Source organism: Petromyzon marinus, chromosome 1 (genome assembly GCF_048934315.1).
Source record: "Petromyzon marinus isolate PM22_M1 ecotype Great Lakes invasive population chromosome 1, UKy_Petmar_22M1.pri1.0, whole genome shotgun sequence".
Taxonomy (NCBI): Eukaryota; Metazoa; Chordata; class Hyperoartia; order Petromyzontiformes; family Petromyzontidae; genus Petromyzon; species Petromyzon marinus.
The window spans coordinates 22,553,561-22,572,250 of NC_133667.1; the positions used below are offsets into that span (position 1 = coordinate 22,553,561).

The following is an 18,690-nucleotide window of genomic DNA, read 5'->3' on the forward strand; positions in this document are numbered from 1 at the left end:
TCATTTAATGAAGCAATATATTTCATTCATCCTTCATCGCATTCATCCCTACATGCCTTCATTAAATTATGACGTTCATGAATGCACCCTTACATTCATTCGTCCTGGCATACATTCATCCTTGCATTCATTCAATTCATCAACACATCCATAATTGCATTGCTCCTGACATTCTTCCATTCAATTATGACGTTCATTAATGCATCCTTGCATTCATTCATCCTGGCATGCATTCGCCCTCGCATTCATTCAACCAACCAGGCTGCCCATTCATTCGTCCTTGCATTCATTCCGCCTTGCGCTCACGGAAACACAACGCATGCAAAATCCATTCGTTCATTTGTGCCATTGACCAAACAAAAAGAGAGAGGGCCACGGGGGGGGGGGGGGGGGGGGTGGTGCTCGTGGAGCGGCGCTGTCGAGCCCCGACTCGCCGAGCTCTTCCGGGGCACGCGGAGCCAGGCAGCCCGGCCACGCTGCGTGCTTCCCCGCCGAATCGCACCACCACCACCACCCCCCTCCCACCTCGACCAGCTGCTGCTGGTGCCATGCTGGGTCCGCTGCTGACCTCGAGCCGGTGACAAAAAGTGAGTGGGCGGGTTGCGAGCTCAGCGGTCCACAGCCCTGCGTGACTGACAGCTGATCTGCTGCTGCTGCTGTTGTTGTTGCCCGCTGTGCCAGGCTCGCGTGCGTTGATGCCTGTTGGTGTGGATGTCGCTGCAGGCTGCTGCTGCCGCTGCTGACGACTGCCGATCGTGCGATTAGGACCGCTCGCTCCCCGTGCATTGATGATGACGATGATGCTAATGTTGTTGTTTGCACGATGCCGCGGGCCGGTGTTGTTATCGTTTACATCGGAGCACATATTGATGCTATTCTTCGGGTCGGCTGTCGGACCGAGGCGCTGTGGTTGCTGTTGTCCATGTTACCGAGATAGATTAATAGCGGAGGGCAATTTTTTTTGCTGATGTGTGGCCGTTATTTGTTCGCTCAGATGTCCGCGCTGTTGCAGCCGCTAAAGTGCGAAAACAAATCGTGGTCGGTCAACAGTGGCACGTGGTATGGATGTCCAAGCTCCCGCCACGGGAATGTACAGTTTCCACATGCGACTTGGAACCCTCAGTGGCAATGGTCATGCGATGTGCTCATACGTGCGGTACCGTTACAGGTTTGTTCTGGATGATTGACGTCGATCTTGCTTGTCCGCCTTGTTCTTTTGACTTAAAACTTTCGTGGCTGCAGGAATTCATATTCTTTGGTTCTTGCGGTAAAGTCACGTAGTAGATCTTTCTATATAAAAAGGGAAATTTGTGAATGTGTGTGTGTCTGTTCGAAATGTTTAGCATACTTCCCGACATGCAACACACTTGAAACTTGCCATGTGGGTAGTTTCCAGACTGTACACAATGCAAAAATTATTAAAATAGACTTTAATATTTTTTTTGGGGGGGGGGGCGCAATGATGGATATTCTATAGGGGCCGTCCATAAATGACGTCACGCACCTGGGGGGGGGGGGGTCAGACATTTGTGACGATGTGTGACGAGGGGGGGGGGGGGTTTGAGAAATGTGACGTCACATCAAAATGTGCAACTTTAAATAAATATAGACAACACGTTCTACTTAATTAAATAGACTTTTTAATAAATGTTTTCTCCTGCAACATCAGAGTGCAGCGCCACAATAAATACGCACTACAATGACAATAGTTTAAAGCGATTTGAAGCATGTTTTATTTTTTGGGGGGAGGGGGGGCAGAGCTTTGTGACGTCATATTTGAGGGGGCGGGGTCTGACTTTTTGTGACGCCGTGTAACGAGGGGGTGGGGGGGTCAAAAATCGTTCAAAATCGCGTGACGTCATTTATGGACGGCCCCATATATAAAAGGGAAATTTGTGAAAGTGTGTCTATTCAAAATGTTTAGCATACTTTCCGACATGCAACAAACTTGAAATTTGGCGTGTGGGTAGTTTCCAGACTGTACACCATGCAGAAAGTATAAAAATAGAATTAGTATTTTGGGGGGGGGGCGCAATAATGGATATATTTTGCACGGCAAGTGAGCGGTGACGTCACATCTGTAACTGCTGTGACGTCACCCGCATGCGGTCGCGTCACACAGTGTGCCTGCTGACGTCACGCACCCCTCCCACCCTCCGCGTAGGCCGTGTATTAATCCAAGAGGAATCGAAGTCTCGGGCGAAGCCGGGTAGTAAAGCTAGTAGAAAATAAAAGAAAAATAATAAAAAGTAATATAAAATATTAAAATAATATTAAATATCATTTTTAGAAAAAATAAAAATATAAAATCTTATTTTATTTTCTATCTACGTGACTTTACCGAGAGAACCACAGAATAAGCCTTGTTGTTGTTGCGGTCTTTTGTGTTTGACAAAGTGGTCCTCCTACTTATTGGGGCTGCTGTTATTGACTTTGCTCCGTCCTTACTGTTAAAGTTGTAAACATTGATGTTGCATACGGCTGTGAATGTTCTCGATTATGTTGTTGTTGTAAATGACCCCCATTGCTTACGGTTAATTTTGCAGTCCGCTATTGTTGTTTGCCGTATCACCTGCGGCACCGTTGTGTCTTGAGAAGTCTGCAGTGGGTTTGCAAGCTCCCGTCGTGGGAACGTGGACTTTCCTCACCCACGGCCAGTGAGGCGCCCAATGGAAATTCGACAGTATTAGACGTGAGCACTGCCCGAGATGAATGTTGCGGACAGATTTGCTAATATCGGGTGCCCAAAACAAAATACCCTAATCGATATCGTCATGCGAGAATCTAGAGGAACAAAATCGATGAGGACACATTGTGTGCGTACCTGTTGCCTTACTTACATTCGCCACGACGACGCTCATGTTTACATTGTGTCGTCTAGCGTGCTTAATGTTGCGTCCAACTCATACCTTAAAGAGATGGCCCTTTGCCCAAGTAACAACATCATCTTCTGGCAGCTCGCCAGCATCGATTGGAGCAAACCTGAGTCTGCTGATGAGACACTGCGTGTCGAAACCGGTTTCAGAGCTCGCGTGCAGTTGTTGAATCAGTGCTGCTGAAGTGATGGGCTTCCAGAAGGCCGTGGGGGCTGATGGGTTGAGGACATTGTTGTTACTCTTTGGTTCTATTGGGTAAAGTCACGTAGGTAAAAAATAACAAAAATCACGACGTTTCGGCCACAACACAAGCGGCCTTCATCAGGTGAAGGGACGAGACTGTCTGGAGGACAGCGCTGGAGTGAAAAAGCCACGCTCAGATCGCGACCTTTAAGCTGTGTGAGAAGAAACAAAGCGCCTTGACAAAGGAATTAGCATAGAATTAGCATTGAAATGGCTGAGTGATTAGCTTGTGACTGGTCACAGAAATGGCTATGTTAAAGTTAAAGCATACACATCCGCAAAGGCACCCCTTGACAAAGGAATTAGCATATAATTTAGCATTTAGCATTGAAAAGTTAAAGTTGTTGTTGTTGCGTGAGGAGACAGATATTTGAAGGATACATTGCCCGCTGAGATTTTTGTTGATATTACGTATGCACTGTTTAATGTTGGATACCATCATTGTTGTTGCTTGTAATTGTTCATTGTTCATGCTCTCTCCGCTTCCTGCTGCTTTTGATGTTGCTTTTATTATATTATATTATTGTATGATTATTATCACGTTTTTGTAGGTGCTTTTGAGTTTGCTACGACAGTATGTGGTAGCTATTTACCTCGCTGCCGTCCATGAGTGCTGTTCTGATGTCCGGTACCTGTTGTTATCTCTCATTAATTATCATTCTTTAAGTGCTGTTACTTTTAAAACGTTATATGCAGTCAACAATGGTTATTTATTTATTTGTAGAACTATATTTTTGCACTGCACATGTTTATCGTGACGTGCTTTAGGGGCCGTCCATAAATGACGTCACGCGATTTTGGACGATTTTTGACCCCCCCCCTCGTCACACGACGTCACGAAAAGTCAGACCCCCCCCTCAAATATGACGTCACAAAGCTCTGCCCCCCCCCCCCAAAGAAAAAAACATTTCCATTTTGAAAATAAAACATGCTTCAAATTGCTTTAAACTATTGTCATTATAGTGCGTATTTAATGTGCCGCTGCACTCTGATGTTGTAGGAGAAAACGTATTAAAAATGAGGCGTAGAAAAGCTTAAATTTAGCATAAAATTCACTTGAAAATATTCAACGTCTAACTAAACTGCAGATGTTCAGAATATTATATTTAAATTATCTTATAATTATTAAATATTAAAAGTAATTATAACTATAAAAAAATACTTGAAACTTTGTAGTAGAACGAAGCAAAATGGAGAGTACAATTAGAACAATCAAATATTCATTCCACAGAATGAAAAGCCCTGGTAGAATCAGAATTAAAATGTTTAATAACATCATTAAAAACATGTTCAAAATGTATGTTTTTCCATTCTCCCATGGAGAAGCAAAATGCTCCTTCATGGAATAAATAAAAGGTGACCTTAGTAAATTTAAAAAATCAAATAGTTAATAATGAAATAAAAATTAGTGTTATAACAATTATGTAATTATATTATTGGTTCTTTCGGTAAAGTCACGTAGAAGGGAAACAATAAAATAATAAAAATCTTTTTTAAAAATTCTCACGACGTTTCGACTGCAAAACAAGCAATCATCATCAGGTGTGAAAACCACAGCAATCAAATGTGGAAAACATTTCTTGCTGTGGTTTTATATTTTTATTCTTTTATTGTTTCCCTTCTACGTGACTTTACCGAAAGAACCAATAATACGAATCCCTGCAGTCACGAAAGCTTTAAATCAAAAGTCTATATTTATTTAAAGTTGCGCATTTTGATGTGACGTCACATTTCTCAAACCCCTTCCCCCCTCGTCACACATCGTCACAAATGTCTGACCCCCCCCCCCTCCTAGGTGCGTGACGTCATTTATGGACGGCCCCTTATCTTTTCTATACTTTGCACTCCAATCGGTTTTTGTATTGCTCTTGTAACTTTCCGACTTGCCCCCTACTGGACATCTGTGAAATAGAGCCTCATAGCTCATCGGATTCCTCCAGTCTAAATAAAGATTCTGATTCCGTGAATGCACAAACACCCGGCATACGAACGTGGAATTAACATCAATGACTTGGGAACCCGTTGGGAATGTGCGCCACTCCATGCTCAGTTTAAGCAGAGGGACACTTCGATGTGTGCCTTGTCGATAATGTTGCTGTTTTGCATTATTGTTATTGCTGGCATTGTTGCTTGTATTGCTGTTGTTGCTTTTTGTCCTTGCTCTTGAGTTTTTCCCATTGTCTTTGGCCATTTTGAATTGATCTGAAAAAATATCGTGTAATCCTTCAATGGATGTTTCCCATTATCTAGAGTTGTTCACGGTTAAGAGGGGTGACCCAGAAGCGGTGGTATTATCTTCATATTCGCATTTATCTAAAGTACAAGCGAGACCTAGAAACAGCCTCCTGGAAGTACTGTAGTTATTATATTTAACACACTAATTGGGATACAACTTTTCTTGCAACATTGCCACCTACTGGCATACCTCACGTACAAAAATTGGCCACCGTGTTTCATTTCTGAAGAGTTGCCCTCTGCAGCCCGACTAATGCCGCGTGACCTCATTTCAGCCAATCAGAGTGCGGCATGGATCAGCATGTAAAGGAACATTAATGTTGCGAGGATGCGCATCCCAAAATCCAACTTTTCTCCCCAATTCCTATTATTCTAGAACATGTTCATTGCAGAGACATGGATGTAAATATGGACTATGTTGTACTGGCAAACATCCATTCGCATTAATGTAAACAGTTAAATGATACGTCTTGATTTCAAGCTTCCATGACTGTAGGCATTCTTTGGGTCTTTCGGTAAAGTCACGTGGATAGGTTCAAAGGAAATGTGTTTGGTTATTTTCTTTAAACCTATCTACGTGACTTTACCGAAAGACCCAAAAAATACAGTTAAAGGATAACCGCTATATACAAGCAATTCACCGTTTATTGTCTCAAAAAGCTGTATGCATGCCACCAAAGCACGTCAAGGTTGTAAGTAATTCAAGCTTAACATAACTCTAACATATGTATTGTATATAACAATACATTGATTGCTAGAGATGTAGAAAAGCATTGATCAATTACTTCAAATAAAATCTAATGCTCGATGGTAACCTGTAGGAATAAATAATGATTATTAACCATTCATATATATCGTTATCTAACTAGTTCATGCAATGCCTACAGCTACGACAGGTGCTACATTGTACCACAGTGGTAAAACCAGAATTGATTCTTGAATCGAATTGTGACCCCGAATTTGGTACAAATGATCGAATTACGAGGTGGGAGCGAATTTTTGCAGGTCTATTGTTTATCACACGTAACATGTAATTTCAATATGTACAAGGTTACGAACATCCTGCTATACAACTATAATGTTATATTTCTACACATGCACACTGTAGTAATGGTGAACAAAATCAGGTTATGAGCATATTTTGTCTTAGTTTTGACAGTGAATGAGGCTTTGGCTGTAATTAAAATTGTTTCTGTAAAGTTGTACTATCTAGCTTCTGCTTAAACCACATGCAGGTCTCCTTGGCCAGTTCCAGTATTTTAATTTGAGCCGATCGTCGGTGTGATTGGCAAGGGTTGTAAATCCCTGACGATGAGAGGGAATTAAGGCACGATTGCAGAAACACACGCGCCCTTTAATTTCCATCTCTGGTTCTAACTCTCTTCATCTGCCCCGGTGAAGGCTCAACGTGATTGTTCGACATGCGAGCACATTACGCAATTCTGTGGGCAGGTTGCGGCGAGGCCACAGGGTGATCCCCTTTGTTTAAGCTCTTTGCAGGCTCGTCCGGAACACGTTTTGTTCGTGGAAATGACAGATTGTCCCATGTTAATCAATTTTTTTCCTTTCACATAATCTCTCACGCCACGGGAAGCCATTGAGCTCCTGGTGAAAATTATTGTCAGGTTTTTTTTTGCTTTCGTGGATTTTCCTTTTTTGCCAAGTGGCCAATTTCTCTGCTTTCCGACGGGGATGCGAATCGGCCGAGAGGCACACTGCACGGATATGGAGTTGGCATACATCACCTGCCGATTGACACTCACTGCGATGCTCCCCCAAGCCTGCGATGCCACATTATCTGACATCAATCCCTCTTGTCAGAACATATTGCCACGCATATCTGTAAAAGCAACTGCATATAAACGAGGATAATTTGTTGAATTGACCCCTGGCGTAGGTTTTCGTGGTTGTGCCGTCCCCCTCTCCGATGTTAGCCGGTTGTACCGCATGTGTTCGGGGCGATGTCCGACGTTTCGCTTGCTCCACACGCTGGGAGCGTCCTCAGAAACTCAACTGAACAGCTTCACTTTTTCCCTCGATTGTAGAAATCGAACGCCATAAGGGTGCAACCGATAAATACATCAGAGACATATATGTATATGTGATATAGCATGTATATGATTCATATTATGCACAAATACAAATTGGTTGATTAATAGAAAGGACACAGGCTGATTCAACATTTAGCCCTTTGTTTGTGTATGGGCCTTACGTTGCATGGTGGTTGCCCGTGCGTTGTACATATACTGCACTATAATAACTTGCTGATAAAAAAAAATAATAGCTTCGTTTAATGTCACATAAAGAATATTGACTCTTCGGCTGACTGGTTCCAGCAACTAATGAGATTTATTAATAACAATACAAACCTTTTCTTATTTTTATTAAGTTTGACAAGTTTACTGAAGCATCAAATTCATAGTTCAAAGAGGAGTAATAAACAAGCTAGAGTCTAGTGTATGTTTTGTGCAATTGCAGTTGAACAAAATAATTCAGAACATATACATTTCTACTCAAAATACGTGCGCACCACAATGGCGTACATGCAACTCACTGGAAGGGCTGAGGTATTGGGCGGATATCTGAAAAGGTCAAATATGTGAACAGCTATAGGAAATGACAGGTACACCGTCGTGCAGAAATAGGTCACTGGACAAAAATAGAGCGCAGAGTTCTTTAACCATTGGAAAACGCCTTAGTGTACTCTACCAGTTAGCAAATGCATGCGACATTAAAAATACGTTATTGTGCGTGGAAAAATAGGAATTGTGAGCATTTATAGAAGTTGATACTTACACTATGCACAAATACTGCACTGGGTGTGGGCGGTTAATCAGTCAGGACTGTAATTTAAAAAAAAAATCTTTATATGTTACGCCGGCTCCACATTTTTGTTTTCCATTATAGTATGGCGTGGTCAGATTTCCGATGGGCTGCAGTTGGACACCAACATGTAGAGCAGGCATGCCATGAAATGACTGTCTTATTTGTTTTAACCACCACTGTCGTCCCATCACAGCTGGGCGCGACCACACGTTGAGCTGAGCGAGCTGACCGCCGGCGTGCGGGGGCCCGTCGCGTGGCGGGGGGCACCATGCCCACGGCCATCCTCCTCGACTGCTCGCTCTCCATGGCCTGCCCGGTGCCCGGGGTGGCCGAGGGGGCCGAGGAGCCGACACGGAGGCAGCTGGCCACCGCCGCCCTGTCGGCCCTCTTCCAGCACGTGCAGGCCCTCTACCGCCTCGAGTTCACGGCCCTGCTGGCCTTCTCGTCCCGCTGGCAGCTGGTGGTGCCCTTCACGCGCGACTACAACGCCCTGCAGGTGAAGGTTTGAGTGCGTGCGTCGTACCCGCCCTGCCGCCGCCGCCGCCGCTGCTACTGCTGCGGCCGAACGGCACGGTGCGTTAGGGGCATCTCTACGGCGATTGCCACTAGACAGCCATCACCAACGATGGTGGGACGCACCACTTCCAATAGTTTAGTCGACACGGTTCCATCACTGCTACCGTGCAGGTTTTCGCGGCTGTGCCGTAGAGCTCTCCGATTTGGTTCGGAGGTTGCGCTACATGTCGTTCGGCACAGCGTCCGACGTTTCGCTCCACCTGCTGGAAGCTTATTTGGGAAGTGTCATGCTGTGATTAATGACCTGCGTTACCGCCTCCCGTATAAGTACAAGAGAGGTTTGAATATTGTTGTTTACATTGCTGCAATTTGTTGATGTTTCCATAATTTTATTTCGTACGGTACATATTTTAATAGCTGTGGCTAGGAAAGCTTTTAAATTTAGAATAAGAATATCGAGAGGTTCCCACAAAATGAATTAAACAAAATGTATTGAAAAGGCATGAACTATTGTCTCTAACATATACCAAATTATTTACCCAACAACACTTCAGAATTATTTGTATTGTTTAGTTCAGCATTTTATTTTCAAAGCTCTGTTGTCCCCACATTGAAAGAGCTATTTGTGCGTGCCAGTTGTTTGCATTGAGAATTAAAGTGGGAGATTCTGTACGCATATTAACTGGTACCCATGGAAACCTGGAGCTGTCAGGTTTCTTAAGAAAGTCCCATGTCTAGGATTGTAATTCTAGATTTCAAGATTTCAAGTTGAAGTAGGATTGTAATTTAAGGTGTTTTTAGGTCACTGAACAGTAAGGCATAACTCTGGTGGCCGATATAAGATCCACAATCATCGTATTTTTCTTAAACATTCTATTTCCTAACAAAATAACTATCAAATACAAAACGCCAATAATGATCGAAGTTGTAAATAAATAGCTATTATAAATTAAATTAGTGCTCTGCATAAGGGTATTCTTCTTGAAAAATTATGTCATGGAAAACATAAGGCCATCAATTTTTGTAGTCGAATTATAGTAATTATGCATTGTGTAAATGACAGCATGTGTGATATAAGTGTTATAGATTGTCAAGTTGTCATGATTTGAATGACTTGTAGTTACTCTTTGCTTCTTTCGGTAAAGTCACGTAGGTAGAAATAATCCATCACGACGTTCCGATCGCGACACAAGCGCCCGTCTTCAAGTGAAAGAGAGAGAGAACGCTACTGAAACAAGGTCTTATGTAGGCTTCAGATGGGTGCAGCCTCAGGGTAAGAGGGCGGGGCTAGAGATGGTCTGCCTGAGGCTGTGGAAGTGGCTATTATAGTGTGAGAGATTAGCATATCAATGCACGATTAGCATCAATTCATGCATTGATATGCTACCTAGGTGTAATAATGCGTTGATTCTTAAGCTCACATGAGGTGCATAGAATACTGTTTTTGAGAATAAATATTTTCAATTTGTAATATATTTAATGTGCTGCGCTCACGTGACCCTTGCAGCCACTAGAATTTTCTATGTTCGCAATGTAAAACTAAAATGTATTTTTTTTTATTGAATCGCGACCCTGGATAATGACAATTGAATCGCCAGGGGGAGGTGGTGAATTGCTCCACCCATACGAAATGGGTTACAGTTTCCATTGTTTCTCCAACCCCATAACGTCTACCTTCACCCCAAAATCAACAACGTGACGTCCAGCTCACAAGTGCGATCGTTGCAATTAGTTTTGTGTGCGGTTCACAGAGTGCAATCGTTTTAAACCCAATGGGGAGGGTAATGTCCCCTTCCAAGAACCAAAAATCATCAGGACCTCATGTGTCATGGCCTGCGTACAGCAGCATAATGAGACACTTTCCCTGCCCCATCAATGTGATGGGTCTAAGCCGGCTGACTTGAGCCAGAACCAAGCGTGAGCCAAGCCATGAATAAGTATACGGACCGAAGGCTCGACAAAAATTCTACAGGTTACCATCGACGACACTAAGACCATGACAAAAGTGGGAAAAAAAATCTAAACTAAATTCACACAAATTCACTCCACAATCCGTAGATAATAAGCGGCTGAACTGGAGCAGGGAAAGTAATTTCCTGGCAGGAGATGAAATTGGGAACAGCTGTCCTCTGAAGTTGCACTCGATAATCCATTTCACATCTTGTTCCTGGGTTCATGGAGGATTAGTCACAGGTGGAATGCAACGGGGGAAATGCCACCTTCGAATAGGCATGCTTCTTTCCAGCCCAGCCGCTTATTATCTACGGATTGTGGAGTGAATTTGTGTGAATTTAGTTTAAACATTTTTTTCCCACTTTTGTCATCGTCTCAGTCTCGTCGATGGTAACCTGCAGAATGTTTGTCGAGCCTTCGGTCCGTATACTTATTCATGGCTTGGCTCACGCTTGGTTCTGGCTCAAGTCAGCCGGCTTAGATCCACGATTAACTTGAGCCGGCTCTGAGCATGGTCCCCGGCCAAGCTCAGGATTTCCAAGAGCTAAGCCTGAGCCAACCCATGGCTGAGCCACTCGCGCATCTTTTGAAGCAACTGAGCGGCTCAAGTCTGAGCTGGGCTGCGTTACAAACCAAGCCAGAGCTGAGCCGGCCCTTAGTCTGTGCATTTCATTTCGTCTTTGTCTTAGTGCAGTTGACCAAATTAGTCGAATATGTCGTCCATCCTTTTGAGACTCAAGGGTAATTCTTCAGACTTGACATGTATTACGAGGAATGATTCCGCCCTCCCCAACCTCTCCCCTGTGATTTGATATATGTATCGTGATTCAGCTCATGAGTTTATTAATTATGACATGCCTGTGAATGATAGCGCCTCTGTATGTATGTAAGTTGAAATACTTTCGCACCGTACGTAGCCAACCATGGTAATCGGAGGTGCGCGGAAAGGACAACAAACCAAACACAAAAATCAGTTCTAAAGAAAATAGTTTTCAATCGAGATTTAAAAGGGCATAGCTCCAGCGGTTTCCTAATATCGGAAGGAAGAGCATTCCAGACGGCCGCAGAAGTGCATCTGAAAGTGTGCGATGCAGTGACCGTCTTTGTTCGATGGCCAGCCGCAAGCCGCTGCGAGGATGACTGGAGTTCGCGTGATGGTTTCTGAACCTTGAAGAGATCAGCAGGGAATTGTGGTTCACTCGTGCAATGCGCTTTGTGTGTAATGAGTGCGACCTTATGGTGGCAGCAGGCGTAACTTTAACCCATTACGTCCAAAATATGTGAATTGAAAAAAGTTAATTGTTGCGTATTTTTATGCATGTATCTTGAGCGCAATCAAAGAAAAGAAATTGAATCGTTACAATGTTTCACGTCGAATACAGTAAACACTAGAGCTAGAGGTCAGGCTTCCATATTTCTTTCGCCACCACAAAATACTAAACATTGCCACTTATCGTTGAAGCTATTGTATAATAGATGGATGCGTTGTCATGGTAGTTGCTATTCTGTGTTCGTCCAAAACGTGGTGTTGCAGGTTGTGAAAATGCCCTAAAGTTATCCTTGCCTAAAATACCTGCTGATGTCTTTCAAATATATTACTGGGTCATTATGGGATAAATAAGCTGAACAATTGGGTTGATGTGGCCTTCCAAATCTTTCCCTGAGCCTGATTGGTTCTGCAGCAAATCCACGTAATGACCCATGTTCATGTGCAGTAGCAATCTTGTTTGGGTTTTAGATCATTGTGGTTACTTCCTTGTGTTGTGTGTCAATTGTTTCTTGGGTAATTATAAACAATGTTCGTCTCGTTCAATTGGGTATGTGAGTCTGTGCACAGTATATGAGGAAACAGATATTTACTTCAGCACAAACACCTTACGTCCGCTTTCATTTTCACATCCCGTTGTATTTTACATAATGGTTTTCATTATATTTTGAACCTTTCTTTATCTGCAAGAACGAAAGCAATTTGTCCAATTGTATCAACCAAGGGCAGTGTGAGATTGGATGAAACAACTGCTGCAGCAATTTGGCCCCTGTAACAAGGGGGGGTCTGCCTTCCTTATTACGCTTGCAATTGCAGTGTTTTGTTAATATTTGTTCATACCTGTCCATCTATGCGGCTGTATGTACGTGCTTCTTCCTGGGAGTGGGGAGCGGCAGTGCAGCGGTCCGCGCGCTGCGCTACGAACCCTGCGCCCGAGTTTTCAGTCCCGCTCACAATCAACACGAGCGACGGTTATTTGAGCCGGTCCTGGGCCTCCCTAAGGTCGACTCAGCCTCAAATGCCTACTGTACCCAGTACGGTGTGTAAGCATCGCAACTGGCGAGACAAAGGTGGTCTGGCGTTGTGCTGGCCACCTACCCCCTCGTGTACCGTAATGACCTTTATAGGTGCTCGCTAAAAGCACTTGCCCCAAATGTCTGTTGAGGCTATAAAGTGGATCTTTGTCTGAGTGGGAAGTATTGGCTACGTCAGCACACTCTGCTTGGAAAACTTGAGCTCGATATCTGAACCTGTCCTGGAGCTCTCATAGCTCAACGCATCCTTTATTACGTAGATACGAGTTGATAGGTTTCAACACCTTCTTTTGATTAACCAGGTCACAAGAACTCAAGAGTTCCAGTTTCAGTGTTGATCAGCAGTGGCGGCTAGCTGGATGTGAGAAGATTATTCATTAATGAGTTGAGCCAGAACAGGGTGGAGTGTTTCGGAAGATGACATCTGATCATGAAGAGCAACATACCAAAATAAAATGTTCGACAGGTGGATATTACCTGCCATGGCATATTGATCATAACCATGGGCAACATGACACATGTGCAAGGAAGTATGAAGAAATGCATGCTGGGAATCGCACTGAGGCAGAAAGAGGAGCACATGGATCAGAGAACAAATGCTAATTTGAGACATCTCATTGACTGATTTAGGAAAGTAAGGGGTGCTTGGGTAGGACACATCGCTAGAAATTATGAGAGTAGCTCGACAAGACGTGGTGATAGAAATGCAGTCAATGCTGAAAATATGCCCCAAGAGGATCACCACGGCAGCGATGAGATCGGCTCATGCACGGCAGCGACATGTGCTGTGGAATTACACTATCCTGAGGGATGGTCACAAAGTGGTGAGGCCTTCTTCCAGCCACGGATATAATTCCACTGATTATTATGAAGCCGGGATAACATTTGTTTTTGTCTGTACTGTTCTGTAATTACAATTAGATTCTGAGCCTATTGCTATGATTAATACTCCCTTCATGGGACCTCCTTTGCCAGTCCCAAAATATGATAATAGGTTTTTCTCCTTTTATCTGTACGCCTTTTGGCGTCCTCGGGTCGAACACCGTTTGAGACGAGGCTCAAAAGAAAGCTGTCTCTGGTGTGGGCCAATCTGTTTCAAAGACAATGCATATATTATCAGAGTATGTTTTTTTGTTTGCATTTTGACCACAGGTATTGTAGCTAATGCAGACATGATTCCTTGTAAAAGGTTTCAGTTTGGTGTTTTAACATCTTAACACCTTTGATTTAAAGCTTTCGTGACTGCAGGGATTCATAGTCTTGGTTCTTTCGGTAAAGTCACGTAGAAGGGAAACAATAAAATGATAAAAATATAAAACAATAAAATTCTCACGACGTTTCGACTGCAACACAAGCAATCATCATCAGGTGTGAAAACCACAGCAAGAAAATTTGAAAAAAAAATTGATGATTGCTTGTGTTGCAGTCGAAACGTCGTGAGAATTTTATTGTTTTATATTTTTATTATTTTATTGTTTCCCTTCTACGTGACTTTACCAAAAGAACCAAGAATATCTTAACACCTGTTTTGTTGCCAGAAAAAAGGGGAAAAACCTATCATAATACTCCCTTGTGAAATGAAACAGACTACGTAACAAATTAGCATCAGGTATATTTAATTATGATCTGTTGAGGCATATTTCTGCCTGAATTATTTTAAGAAGTGTTTTGCCGTGCAAATTCATGCCTAATAAATTCTACATGTAGCATTGCTCCTGGTGATGTGATGGTTGTTGATTTATGCATTATATTCTAAATAAGCTCGTTAGTATGTATGCCCTTCGTGTAATGCCAAAAGGGCTGATTGCACAACTGAGCTCAAAGAAAGTTATTTGATTAATTCTTCAGAGTCATGGAGTTCGTAATTATTTTGAAGTTTTTCTTTTAAGTGATAAGCACTCTTTATATATATAAAAAAAGATTATAATGAAAAAAAATATCCAGGAAAGCTTCAATGCTTTTGCTGCCACAAGTGTCATCACATGACGTCAATTTGACAATACCTGATCACCTTTTGCCTTAATTATTCCAATCTAAAAAGTTTGATTATAAAGTATTGTTCTAATGCTGGAACTTAATGTTAAAAATTAAAACAGCATTCTTAAAATAAAATAACACAATCAATTTATTATTTTATTCTCATTCTACGTGACTTTACCGAAAGAACCAAAGAAGATGAATCATTGCAGTCACGAAAGCTTTAAATCGAAATTCAGCATTCTTAAGTTTAAAATTAACCAAATGATTGCATCTAGTATATAAACAAGGAGAATAAATGTGAGACGTTTAAATCTAATTTTTTTTCATAACAATTAAAATAAAAACACGTGCAAAATTATAAATAAACTCCAAAAATGGGCCATTGATTCCATCAGTGACTACTAAATCCGAAGCTCATCCTTACTGCAAAGTCTACCTACGCGAGGCGATAGCAATACCATCCTGCCTACAAGGGAGGCACCCTGTGAATGGCGAGGCGCGTGATCAAGCGATGCGGCGATACGGCTGTGCGTTGCAGGAGGGCCTGGCGAGCCTGGAGGAGTGTGACAAGACGTGCCTGGAGGGGGCCTTGGCAGGACTGAGCCGCGTCGTGTTGGAGGAGTGGGGAGTTGGGACCCCCTGCCAGGTACAGTGCACCGAGAGGTGAAACCGCCGCTACTTTCGCGTTGAATTTCGTGCTTGTGCTGCAAGGACTGCCCGGTGTGTTTCTCGGGTTCCACCGCGTGATGTCACCTGGGATGTTGCGCTACATTTTGCTCCGCGCGGCTGGGAGTATTTGAGTGAAATGTCAAACACATGCAGTACAACTTTGTAAACGCATGAGAGAGAAAGCCCCCTGCTGTCCATGAGAGTCTTTAAAGTGAACTTTTAGTGATCAGCATTGAACGAAGCTTGTTTAGGAGCATACATTCTTAAGTTCATGGTATGTGCATCGAGGTACGTATTTATGAATCGATGTTTGAGGTGTGTGTGTGTGTGTTGTATGTACCGTTCCGGCCTTCATAGGTGCTCGCTAACAGCACTTGCCCCTACAGTCTGTTAAGGCTATATGGGGGATCTTTGTCTTTGTTTCGTGTTGTATGTAATGGGTTTATGTCAGCCATGTAGAAATTCACTAAACTGATGTTCACAGCCCACTGTTAAGAGACATTTGATTATCTCGTAAATCTCAACGTTGCCCCGAATTATGACATTTCACTTGTTCGCCAAGATGATGACTGGTTTCACGCTGCTTCTCGGTCATAATTTTGACTCCTTTCTCAGAAAAGAAAATCATAAATGTTTCCCTGATATATTTCTTAAAATATGAATGTAGTAAACCAGTCAATGAATCAGTTTGCATGTTTAAAACACAAAACTTGCATTCTACATTCAGGACAATCATTCAATGGTAATGTGGTACACTTAATAAAAACAGTATACTTAAATTAATTAAATTTGATATTTACTGTTGATATTCAGTTCAATAATGTGTGGTATATATTATATTTACTTAACAAAAATCTATCTCACAACAACAGCACATTGTCATAGACTATTTACATTTTATTAAGAAACAAATTGTGTAAATTCACAACTGTCAAAATATATAAATATAAATAAGAACCCAACACGTTTCTGCCTTTTTCGTGATATCACAAAATCGCCGACCTAAATAGCCTGAAAGAGTGGCGCAAATGGTGGGACAGATTGATGTGTGAAACAAGGGGATTGAATAGCGGTGTCATTGGCGCACATTATCTTCTACCTTAGGAAATCAAAGCCATTCTTCTGTCCCCGGGGATAACGGTCCATCTCCACGGCTTGAGGGCCAGCTGGCAGGGCTCAGTAATCGATCGGGGGCCGCTATTGTGCCGGTCCAAATGAAATTGCCTGCCACAATCATTGTGCCGGCCCGACAAGCCCCCCCCCGCCTCGCCCTGCGCCAGGTGATTGTGGTGACGGACGGGTGCCTGGGCGTGGGCCGCGGGACCCTGCGGCACTCTCTCGCCACGCTGGGCGCCCGCACGGACGACGAGGGCCGCTTTCCCCTGCCCTTCCCCTTCCCCGCGCGCCTCTACGTCATGTGCCTGGCCACCGTCGATGAGGTCACTCGCCTTTTTGATTTTGTTGTTGTTGTTGTTGTTGTTCGGGTCCTCCAGCTTTTCCCCTCCGCATTTAGAGTCGACGCTCGCTCAGAGTTATTTGGCTGAAATTCATTTCAATGTTGATGAGAGGCCACTATGTTGAACTATCATTCGTGGCCAGGTCGCTTCTGAAAAGAAGCTATTTATCTTAGTGGGCCTTACCTGGTAAAATTGAAATAGCGGGAGTAGTTTGTTCTTTCTTGTTTTTTTTTTTTAATCCACACAATGTTATCACTGACTTTGCTCTAGGCCGCACGGCACGGGATGAATAATTTATTTGGCACTGTCTTGCTCCACCTCCACTCATGGGACTTTGAATGAGTATTCTGCAATGCAGGTCCACATTGATATCAATCATCAGTCCCTACGTAAGCTTCAAATAAATTGAAAATCATTTGCAGGGTATTGCACTTAGCTTGATGTTGTTAGTATTTGACCGAACAAAATATTAAATATATAGAACTCTGCATAACCATGAGGAAAGAGTAAGAACAGAATAAGAGGACAAAACATTAGAGTGGTTGAAGATGCCATGCTAAATAATGGGAGCATGAAAGCAGAAAAAATTACGTTGGTCATTGAGAACATGCAAATGGCAGCTCGAACAAATCCAGATTTAACCAGAACATACGATAGGTGAAGAGTCATAAAGTAGTGACGGATTCTTATGCTGACCTATCCAGCAAGAACACACTACTATCACAATTGAACGATAATTTTTTAAAGATGAGATCGATGACGTTCAGGAAAGTGCACCTGCCCTGTGCAATATTAAAAATAAAGAAAGTTCCCAGACCGGACAGAATAACTGTGGGCTTCTTCAAGGTAGCGGGCCCCGCTGTAGAAACAAAATGAGGGGACCTACAAAATAAGCAGGTGCGTCGGAAGGAAGCCCAAGACCACTTCACATACCACATGCCGCTGATGCTAGTTGTGGCTGGGAAATAGATGTATAGCACAGTGAGCTAACCACTGTGCCACCGCTAACCTTCAGGTACAGTGTATACGTGTTACAATGTGGCACGTTTGTCAAGTTGAGAGTTCTAACACTGTCATTATTTTATTGGTGTTTTTTTTTGTTTTGTTGGAAACCAGTGGAATTAAAGTTAGCTAGTGGAGGCTATGCGCGCCTGTAATGGAGCACTGTGGAGGTTGCGAGGGTTGGTGTATCGCACAAATGTTGCCAAACTTTCTTCCCGTGGGCATCGAGGTGCCATACTCTGGCTTGCCAGGAGAAGATTTGTAAAAACACTCAATAATTGGCTGGAAGCATCTTAATCTATACGCACCTCGACGTTTGCGGATCGTGCGGCGTTGTGTGAGTGCAGTTCCATGAATGACGCTGCTACATGAAAATGTAATATTATTGTGAGCGTTTCTATTCTTGTGGATTTACACCTAATTTATTTTGGCCAGAGCAATTCAAATCTAAATCTACCCTTGAGAAAAAGCAGTTGAGGAAATTAATGTGAATCAATTATTGTGATGCTTAAAATGCTAATTGTAATACAATCCTTATTAGCGTTCACTTAATTCATCAGATCAGTGCATGTACACAATCCCTGTGATGTACTAATTACCTTGATTCCGTCAGTGACTGAAATTCGTCGTCC

At 42.9% G+C, this 18,690-nt stretch overlaps 1 protein-coding gene across 7 annotated transcripts in view; it reads left to right on the forward strand.

Moving 5' to 3' along the window:
* Positions 1–402: 402 nt before the first annotated feature.
* Positions 403–18,690, forward strand: part of LOC116957147 (integrator complex subunit 14-like) — a 98,624-nt gene continuing 80,336 nt past the window's right edge. Inside the window, exons 1-6 of one of the 7 annotated variants that reach the window (XM_076065725.1) lie at positions 404–587; positions 995–1,168; positions 2,599–2,692; positions 8,374–8,676; positions 15,469–15,576; positions 16,880–17,038. In XM_076065725.1, coding sequence (XP_075921840.1) covers positions 8,449–8,676; positions 15,469–15,576; positions 16,880–17,038 — 495 coding nt within the window. In that variant the 5' untranslated portion in view covers positions 404–587; positions 995–1,168; positions 2,599–2,692; positions 8,374–8,448. Of the gene's footprint in view, positions 588–994; positions 1,169–2,598; positions 2,693–8,373; positions 8,677–15,468; positions 15,577–16,879; positions 17,039–18,690 lie in introns of all 7 variants that reach the window. The other 6 variants (XM_076065721.1, XM_032979455.2, XM_032979378.2 and 3 more) reach the window with 6 other exon arrangements.